The sequence below is a fragment of the Cibotium barometz genome, chromosome 42 (genome assembly GCF_041138505.1).
Source record: "Cibotium barometz isolate CiBa-2024 chromosome 42, ASM4113850v1, whole genome shotgun sequence".
In the NCBI taxonomy this organism is placed as follows: domain Eukaryota; kingdom Viridiplantae; phylum Streptophyta; class Polypodiopsida; order Cyatheales; family Cibotiaceae; genus Cibotium; species Cibotium barometz.
The window spans coordinates 11,873,481-11,883,816 of record NC_141087.1 but is presented as its reverse complement, the minus strand read 5'-3'; the positions used below and the strand labels follow the sequence as shown (position 1 = coordinate 11,883,816).

The following is a 10,336-nucleotide window of genomic DNA, read 5'->3' as shown; positions in this document are numbered from 1 at the left end:
CTCACTCTCCTATATATATATATATCAAAAGATCGAGACCGAGACCGAGGCCGGGGATCGTGGGTCAATTGGGGTTCTTTCTTTTCAAAAAAAATTTCTCCAAATGAAAAATCTTTCCTCTCCACACGTTTGGTTTTTTTCTTTTTAAAAAAAATAAATTTTTATTTTTATTTTTTTAAATTTTTCTTTTTTCTTTTTTTTTTGTTTGGGATAAGTTTTCTAGGGTTTCTATCTAGAGTTCAGCCTTGACCGCGGTGCAGTTCGCACACAGCACAGGTCTAGGGATTCAGAAATCCCCCCTCACACGCAGAAAACCAGATAACAGAATGCACGCCCACATGCGGAGCGGAAAAATAACAAAAGAAACAGAAATGCAGAAGACAAATTGCAGAAACAGAGATTGAAAACCACAGAAACACCTCAACAGCAACACAGACGCCTTTCCTACAGTGTAAATTAAACTTCACGCAGCAGCCCGAGCTGCAAACAGGAGCTTGGTGCAGAGCAACTCCCTGGCAGCGGCGCCAAAAATGTGCGCTTTTGCCGCACAGGTTGTAGCTGGGGACTTGCCGGACACCGTATGCGAGCCACGAATGGCTGCAAGCATACAACCAGGGAAGGAAGCTCAAACAGAATGCAAAGGGTGTGTCACTCACCGCTCAACTGCCGCCTTGAAGGATTCCCACGTCGCAGCAGTGAAGAAGGAGCCGTCGTCGCCGCTCTACCGCCTCTCCGTCGCCGTGCTGCTACACAGTGCTCGATCGCTCTCTCACTCACTCTCTCTCTCTCACACACACGCAGGAGAAGGAAACCAAGGAGATAAGGCAAGAGCACTCTTGTATTCACAACACATGAGAATGAAGATTTTAGGGTTACATTTGACTCTTATAGGTGACTTGGCCGTTCACACTTGGGCGCCCATACATGGCCGGTCGATCCTAACCCTTATCCTACTAATATTCAAGGTGCGCCCTCGGGGGGGTCACTATATGTAAATCCTCTATATCACGTGCGTTCAAGGCCTATTTAAAAAGTCTCTTATCTGTGAATTTTTGAGTGAATATAATATATCCTTTCCTATTAAAATCTGTAAATTTTTTTTAAAATACAATAAATAAATCCCCTCTGTAAATATATTTCTGTAAGTTTTAAATATTTAAAATGTCCTTCTGTTGAACCCACGTGATACTTACATATTTATACGAGTGACCCCCCCCCGAGGGTGCGCCTCTCATCGATGATCACCCAATCCCTTCATCCTTAACATATGGTGCCGACAAGCCCGGCCCATGACTCAGAATATTTAAATTAATGACGTAAAACATAGTACGTCTCAATGTCCGTTCATAGGTTAACACAGGTGGGGTTCGAGATACACAAATAGGTTTCGGCTAGTGTTCGAAAAAAAGTATTTTTCCAAAAAGTGGAAAACATTTATCTAAAAATTGTGAAATTATTTATAAAGGAAAATCTTGAAATCTGAAGGTTTTTGTTCTATAACTTCTCAAAATCTGGAGGTATTTGTACCTTTAAGGTATTTTTAAAAATATGTAGGTGCAAACTACACTAAACTCGAGTTTTTTTTAAACACTGGTTCTGACCTCTAGTGGTCAACCGAGCAAAGGCCATCTCACAAGAGGATAACACAGAGCTGCATATGATGTGGGGTTCGAACCAGGATCCACCAGAAAGGGCCAATAGCTCTAACAACGTGGGATATGCCTGTTTCCTGATGGTAGATGCTGCCATAATATTTTTGGTGTTAATGTGTGAACTGTGAGGGAGTTTTTACTGTCTCAGGTATGCAACCCTTTCTACATCACTGGTATGAATCCAACCTTAGGCTACAATATGGACATGAATTGTGGTGTTGGTTTGGTGGTTTTACAAAAGCCGGACAAAAACGGGCACCCTCGAATGGGCAGCAGCGAGGTGTCACCAGGTGTGGACACCCATCGTAGTACATTCTATCAACGGTCAAGAGCCCTCAAATTTTCGAAAGGAGCCTGGGAGGGTCCCGCGGCTTTCTCCCTCAGAGCTCCTCTTTGTATGATTGCCTGCGCATTCAATTGGATTATGCGACTTGTCTCGTCTTATTATGGGATGGATTCAATTTTAGCAACTGGATCCACTTCTCTCTCTCTTTCTCTCTCTCTCTCTCTGACGCGCCCCTCCCCACACAGACTCTCTGGTTTTCAGCGCCTAAATTTGTAGCACATTTGATCGAATTGCAGGCTTCTTTCTAGGTAATCTTCGCCAATTGCAAGCGTTTTTGTTCTCTGGATTCTTCTGATTAGGATTAAGAAAATTAGGGTTTACAGAGGGCGGATTAGGATTTGCAATCAAGTCTGACCTTTTAGAATTGGGACCTTTTTATGGGCTTAAAGTATTGCATTAGGGACCAGGATTTGCAATTTAGGATTGTATTGCTTGAAAGCGGGGCCAGTCTATCTGCTGAGTCAAGTCCCTACAGGACATACACCATTGATTTTTGCAAAATTAGGGCAACAGTTTTTTAGAGTTTGAATCAGCGCAGATGTTAGGATTTTGAAGTGCTGCATTAGGGCTTCAGCATTTAATCGGGCAGTTAGCATTCTAATTGAATGCTCTACGCCGTGCGATGAGCTTAACAAACAGTTTTTTACGTGCAGGTGTTGATCGAGTTGTTCCAACTGATCTCTGGATCAAGACAAATCGAGTTGCAGGATTAGGGCAAATCTGATGCGGAGTTTGCAGGGACGTAGGTCAGGCAACAAGCAGTTAAAACCATACAGCTGGGTAGTGGGTGGTCGTTGCAAACAGACCTCTCTACATCAGGGTTTGAAATTAGGGTTTCTGCAATAAGTGCTTTCTGGAGTTAAAGTTCTATCGAATTAGGGTTTTCTTGAATTCGGGCTTTCTGCAGCGCATTAGGGGAAGGCCCGCCATAGCCAAATGGGTTATCAGCTACCAGGCATTGGAAACGTTGCATTCGCGGGCTTCAGAGCGCTAGGAAAGCAGCAAACAACAGACTCCACGCGGCCAAAGAAAGGGAAAGATCGCGCAGGGCATGGTTCTTCTTCTTCTGCTGCTGCTGCTGGTAGTGCAGGTGCGGCAGCGAGGCCTTGCAAGGGGAGGTTGTTGGAGAGAGGGTTTCTGCGGAGGTGGAGGCAGGAGCTGCGCCCGCTGCTCGACTCCCTCCGCTTCGTGGAGTCGAGCAACAGGGAGAATTGCCCCGACGGGGACGCCGGCGCCAGCATTGGCCCCCTCCAAATCTCTCGCCAGTATCACCACGACGCCTGGAAACACACCCCCGTCATCGCCTGGTCCCGTTGCAGGTACCTCCACCTCCACACATACAAAAACACACCTCCTCCCTCTGCCCCGCTTCTCTCCTGTTCAACTCTCAACAGCTTCATGGATATCATTACTTGTCTTCAAAAAATTGTTGGGTCTGTTGTCGGCTGCTCTGCTGAACCCTAAATGCCTCATGATTTTCATAGTTTTATAAGAGAAAACGCTGCTCTTCTGCCTAACCCTAACAGTTTCATGGATATTATTTACTGCCTTCATGGATATTATTTATTGTCTTCAACAAATTGTTGGGTCTGTTGTGGGCTGCTTTGCTGAACCTTAGAAGCTTCGTGACTTTCACAGTTTAAGTTTAGCAACTGTTGGAATCTGTTATGGGCGGTCATTTATGCTTCACATTATTAGGATATAGCTATGGCTGGGGTGGCTTTTACTGAACCCCAAATGAATGCTTCATGACTTTAACAGTCTTCGTTGTGCACTGTTCTTCTGAAACATAAAGCCTTCATGGATATCACTTTATTATAAATAAGAAATTGTTGGATTTCTTTTTTTTTTGACTGTTTTGCTGAACCCTTAACGCTTCAAAAGCTTCACAGTTTTAGCAAAGCTCATCTCGTTGTTTCTCCCCCTGAAGGAGGGGTTAGTCAGAGGATAGGGTAAGCCAGATTAGCAAGGCCAAAATTGCCATATGCAAAGACATTGTGGAAGATTAAAGAGTATAATAGTGGGGATTGACAGTGTGAAAGAGGAAAGGGTATATATAGTCCAAAAGGAACCCTCCTTTCTTCATCTTCCCCAAGCTTGTCTTTTATGGAAGACCGGAGGGCTGGTTAGGCACACTGGGAACCTACCTTAGCATGCCAGAGCCTCCCCAGGGCCATACAGATGTGTGTGCCTCTCCAAGGCTGCTAGTGGCTCTAGAAAGCATGCTGGGCACATATGTTGGCCAGCCGCGTCGGTCTTGATAACCATGGCACATCATGGACAGCATGGTAACTCTTGGTTTCCAAAATTTTATGCATGGATTTGCGCATATTTGGTAAAGAAATTGTTGGTTGCATCATATTTTCTCCAAGTCAAGCTCTCCTTCTAATTCATTGTTGCTTCTTGCTATGGTATTAGCTACCAGACTCACTCTCTCTCTCTCTCTCTCTCTCTCTCTCTATAACATACATACATGTATGTATGTATGTATGTATGTATACATACATATATAATATATGCATGACGCCTTGTTTTGACCTTGAGTTTTGAGCTTTAACACTGCTTCATGAATTTCACAACCTTACCACAGAAATTTGCGGATTTCTGATGGATGCATTGATCTCTCTATCTTGAGATCTTTTGCTCATTCATTTTTGTTTCTGGTTACAGGGACTTAAACCATGCTGAGAGTACTGTGATTGCTTACTGGCTCAAGTACTGCCCTGAAGCTGTGGAGAGGCATGATTTCGAGACTCTGGCAAAGATACACAATGGTGAGCGAAAAATTGGTGCATGTTGAGCAATTTATAAAGGTAGACTAACCTGTTTTGGATAACTCCCTGTGGATACTTTCAAACCCATTTTGGATTGGAGCCAAAATAAAGGTAGACTAACCTCCCTATGGATACTTTGTAAAATAGACTAACCTGTTTTGGATAACTCCCAGTGGATACTTTCAAACCCATTTTGGAGAAGAAATAAAGTATAGATTTTTTTGGTTATGTGATGATTCCTCACGAGCTCCTGTATCATCTAAACTCATAATCTTCCAGCTATGTGAGGTTTCAAACAAAGCAGTTGTTCCCTACTGTTGAGAGTGTAGGTCATCTGCTGACATGTTAAAGCGTATTGCCTCATTCAAGGTGTACTGCTACCTAACCTACCCGGGTCCGACCAACCTTGGTTAACCATTACCCAAGCCAGTTGACGCTTCTGTTAGTGTTTCTACTCTCATTCACAAGTTTTTGTATGCAACAGGTGGGCCCCAAGGCCCCCGGAGAGAGAAAACCGAGTATTACTGGAGTAAAGTCAGACAACATCTAAAGCAGCAGGAGGCAACAGTAGAAGGAAGAATGAAAGAAAACATGACATGTGGTTTCTCCCCTAATCAGAAACATGGTAAAGTCATAATTTCACATTATTTTGCAAAGCCATTCTAGATACTGGTGACTGGTTATTGATGTGTGATAAGCCATTACTGCAGAGAAGCGGGAGGGTCCAAGTAAGATGTATGAAAGATCTCCATCTGTGCTGTCGCCCATCACCACCAACGCAATGCCTTCTTCCAGGGCTCACAGACATGACTATGTCAAGAGTCCTGCAAGCTGTGCCACCACTCCAAAGCAGCAGACTCCATTGATTCAAATACCAAAGCCAAAATTGTTCCAACACTCTCTGCCAGCAGGTGGTAATGCTCAAGAAAAAGAATCTTCAGTAAAGCTTTTCAGAAGGAGAGTAAAGCATGGCTCCACAAAGGTTGGTCAGGACATCAGTTGCAGGTCAACAAACAAAAGGGTCCGGAAAACCAGTGATTTTCAATCGAATGATAGCTTAGAGTGTGCTTCCTTGAGGCATGCTCTTAACTTAGGTCATTGGAAGCTGCCACTGTTATACAAGAGAGAGAAAGCTGCTGTGGTCATACAAGCATTCTGGCGAATGCGATGTGTACGAGGTTGGTACAGGAGAATGCAAAGCGCCACAGTACTGATACAAAGGAGATGGAGAATGCATTTTTTAGTGCTTTCAAGTAAGCAAAGAATCCAGCTGAGGAAAACCAGAGAAGGCAAAGGTGCAACAACTCCTTGTTCAAGAGCAAAGTGTGCATCACCAGGTGCAGGAAAGCAAAGAGATGATACTAGGCCTGTTGGGTCCCCATGTGAACTACTTTACAGAGTCGACATTTCCCCAAACCAGGAGGATGCACTGCTAGCAGAGCTGGTTAGCTTGCTGAATTGGGATACAGAGAATGCCAGTGTGGAGTCATGCCACAGTTTTAGATTCCCTCACTCGGAAGAGATGAATGAAGCTTGCACACCAAAGATGAAGCCAGAGTTGAGAAGACATTCTGCAGACTCACCGCATTTGTCTGAAGAAAGGAGAGCAAAAGAGCCAAGATGTACAGCCCTTCCCTGTGTTGAGAATACACCCGTTGTGATTAAGGAGGCCCTTCTATCACCACTCATGGAGAAGGAGATAATTGCTGAGTTTGCAAAGCTTTTCCCACATGATAAGAAGGAAAAATCTCATGAAGATGTACGTGCAGCACATTCTCTTTCATGTCATGAAGGCTCGCCTGCTGAGGCATCAAAGGCAACAGAGAATAGTGAGGTGAGTGTCTCTCATGAGCAGGGCGGAAATGATGGAATCATTCGGAAGCTCACATTTGGTTCCACAGAAGATGAAAGGCATTGGTGGGATAATCATGAGAAACACACATTTTCTATGGATGCAAGCTTCTTGGAAGGGCATGGAAAAGTAGCCTTAGAAGACAACTGTGTCACTGGCAGAAATTGTTTCAGTAGCGAGGCTGAAAGTGATGAAGAGGAGCTAAGGCACATCAACGTTCCTTTGTTGGCTGACCAATCACCAGTGCTGATGTCCAAAAGTGGCTGCAAAACTGGCTGCATGAGAAACCGAAACCCTTGCAACAGGAAGGTAGAAAAGGCTTTGGTGTCATCTTTGAGTGAGTGGCAGTGCTCAGCATCATTTGAAGAGGAGAATCAAGATCAAGCATCCAGAAAAGCGTTGAAGGTTGATGTCAGCATGGATGTCCCGTCCTCCTTCACGTGTCAGACACTTGGTTCATCTAAAGAGTTCTTTCTGTGCTCACTCAGTGGTGCATCCAACAGCCAATGCAAGCCGCCTTTGGCAAGTCCTGTGGACAATCCAACTGAAGAGGATGTTTGTTCACTGACTCAATCCTTAGATATTTTGCATCCTGATTGCTTGTTGGAGACCTCTGATGTAAGAAACTCTACAGTCTATGCGAAAGCTTTCTTTCAATGCATGAACTTTTCACTGGATGAGTTCGAGCAGGGGGGAGATGTTACAGATGGGCTGGGTGAAAAGAACAAAAGCAAATGCCAATTCAGCAGGAGAGAATCTGGCAGCTCCATTGTGACTACAAGCCAAACAGGCATTGCCTCCTTGCAACATTTGTGCATGCTTTGGGACAAGCACAGTGTTGATCTGCTCACCCGCTCTTTGAAATACAAGCTCCTTCAAGCAAAGAAGTGTGATCACATACAAGCACACCTGGTAAAGCTAGTGAATTTCATCTTAAGTCACCCTGAGCAACAACCACTAGAAAGTACCCATGATAGTGTTTTGCACTGAATGTGTAGATGTCTCACTTGCCTTGACAGCAGGATCTACAAGCAACGGATGTACCTGGTGTTATGGGCATAGATTCAGAAATCCAGCATCTGGAGAGATTGCCAGTGAAGCTCAAGAATGACAGGAAGGAGAGGGAGCTGGTGCTGCATCAACGCGACATCATCTACACCAACATTGCAGCCTACTGTGGCATGCAAGAAAGGCATCAGTTGTACGACAAGTGGGGGATCCAAAAGCTCTTGACTGGCCGGCTGAAGAAGATTGTGTACGAGCTACTTTGGATTGATCCTCAAAGGTATTTTTGTCCAGTTATGTGTCTTCCAAAGCCTCATTGCAAAAGCATTCTCTTTGAATGCATCCATGGCCCTGCTGAAAGCCTCAGAGTCCTTGTTTCTGATGCATTCACATGCCTCTGCATTGCAGATATCAAGAAAGCGCAGAGCTGGTGATCCAATACTTGTAGCCTCTGTACATCGTGCTCTGTGTGGGACTTACACAGGTCTGTGAGTCCTTCGTTTCTATTCTTTTATAATTGTACAAGTCTAATAATTTATTTTCATAGACATGAGCGCATAAGATAATGTTAGTCCTCATCATATGGACATGGTTCTCTTTGGTACCTTTGCCGGCCAACACTATCACCTATATTGAGCATATTGTAATTTTCAATGCAGAAGTAATAAAAAGTTCAATTCAACTTTTTCCTTCCTCTCTCTCTCTCTCTCTCTCTCTCTCTCTCTCACACACACACACTTTTTTTTTAAATCTTCTCTCTCTCTCTCTCTCTCTCTCTCTCTCTCTCACTCACTCACTCACTCACTCTCACACACACACACACAACTTTTCTCTCTCTCTCTCTCTCTCTCTCTCTCTCTCTCACACACACACACACACACACACACACGTGATGTGAATGTGTGCCTCGTGCATATGAGCATGCCCACATGCATTAAAGTGTATGCTGTCATTGTGGGACATAACCATTGGGGGGAGGTGTGTCCATGTGTGGATTGTCAAAGGGAATGCATATATTGTGTGGTAGATGAAAGGATTTTCTTGTGCAATCTTTGGGCGAGCTCAAGATTGGAAGGTGTCTCTTGGGGTGAGAACCTAGGTTCAATACTTGCTAACTTGCTGGACGTGTGCATGTGTGGATTGTCAAAGATAATGCATACATTGTGTGGTAGATAAAAGGATTTTCTTGCCTCTTGGGGTGAGAACCTAGGTTCAATCCCTACCAACCAACATATGTCCACACATTACATCTAAGAATATGTATCCCACCCACAAAAGAAAATGGTAATCATAAGCTTGAAAGATCTTTAATTGTAAAAAGAATGGCATGAAGCCATTTTTGGAATTTTTGGAATACTATGTCATTGGCATGGGTTCATGTAGTTGATTTTTCTAAGTATTCCTCTTCCATCTCCATCCATGTACTAGCCTTTTAGTAAACCTCCCACATAGATTTGAAGGCCATTGATTGCCTTAGTTCATTTTCCTCAATTTTGGATTTTCCCCTCGTCCATAATCGCCATGAGTGTCATCAAAAAATCATCCTTTATTGTAATTTTCACGGTTCAAATTGAGAAAAACCGGTTGTAATTTTGCTTAGCTTTGAATTTAAAGGTTTAATTTTTTGAGGTTTTAGTTATAAAATAAATTAATCTATGCATTTTTTAAATTAAAATTGGTTGGGCTTGAATGCCATTTTTTTCACTGGATTTTTTATTAAGTTCCCAAATTGATTCTCATACTTTGGAATTCCTAGATTGAACCCAAGGAAAAAATAATTTGGCAAAAATTAATATTGAAATATCTAACTTCAATATTACAACAAACATGAAATTAGGTATTTCAAGATTTATTTTTTCCAAATTATTTTTTTCCTTAGGTTCGATCTAAAAATTTCAAATTATGAGAGTCAATTTGGGAATTTAAGAAAAAATTAATGTCGATTTTATAATTTCTTAGGGTCATTTTGGGAATTTTGAAAATATGAGAGTTATTTTGGGAATTTCACCAAAGAGTAGAGTCGTTTTGGTAACTTTTCCATTCTTTTACCTTCATATTTTCGTTTCTTCATGATGTTAATGATCTTGTGTTTACCTTTATATTTTCTTCTACCATCATATTTTTCGTCATGATGTTATTAACGATCTTGTGTAAGCTTTACTTCATATTTTCTTTTACCTTTGCAACAATTTCTTCTATCTGTGGGATTCCAACAATTGCTAGGCTCAATTTGTTTTCTAAGGTCACATGACAACCTACATTAAATGAGAGCTTTTCGATTTGCTCAAATAGACCACTTATTTTGTCAAGTGGTTGTTGGGGGTATTCTTCTCAATGCGAAAGTCCCTACAACGAAAAGCTTTGGCATGCTTGAAATAAGTATGTGTGAACCTACTCTTAATTAGGTGTGGAAAAGGTTTCATTTCTCTTTCTTTTTTTAAAACTTGCAATGGGAAAATGTGAAGCCCATGGTGTTGGGTGGTCAAGATTTATTGGATTGCTATAGTAATAAGAGCATATTTGTCATAGTTTATCCATCCGTCCTTTTGTGGTTAATTAAGGACGCCTAATTACCACTATGTTCATAGCATGTTACTTGGGTGATTCCGAATATTCTATGTGTAGGACATATAAAATTAAGGATGGTTGGAACTAAATGTTGGATTTAATGTTTATGTGTTGTCGTGTAGCATGTGTTGCTAATATG

General features: G+C 42.4%; 1 protein-coding gene across 2 annotated transcripts; it reads left to right on the top strand.

The window, feature by feature from the left end:
* Positions 1-2,078: 2,078 nt before the first annotated feature.
* On the top strand, positions 2,079-8,319 carry LOC147614166 (uncharacterized). 2 transcript variants are annotated; one of them, XM_086780705.1, is made up of 7 exons: positions 2,079-2,246; positions 2,652-3,317; positions 4,669-4,772; positions 5,257-5,397; positions 5,483-7,536; positions 7,647-7,909; positions 8,038-8,319. In XM_086780705.1, the coding sequence occupies exons 2-7, from the start codon at positions 2,935-2,937 to the stop codon at positions 8,075-8,077; spliced, it is 2,985 nt and encodes a 994-aa protein (XP_086636831.1). In that variant the 5' UTR covers positions 2,079-2,246; positions 2,652-2,934; the 3' UTR covers positions 8,078-8,319. The 2 variants fall into 2 exon arrangements, with proteins under 2 accessions (XP_086636831.1, XP_086636830.1); XM_086780704.1 differs by having other exon boundaries at positions 7,644-7,909.
* The last annotated feature ends 2,017 nt before the right edge of the window (positions 8,320-10,336 follow it).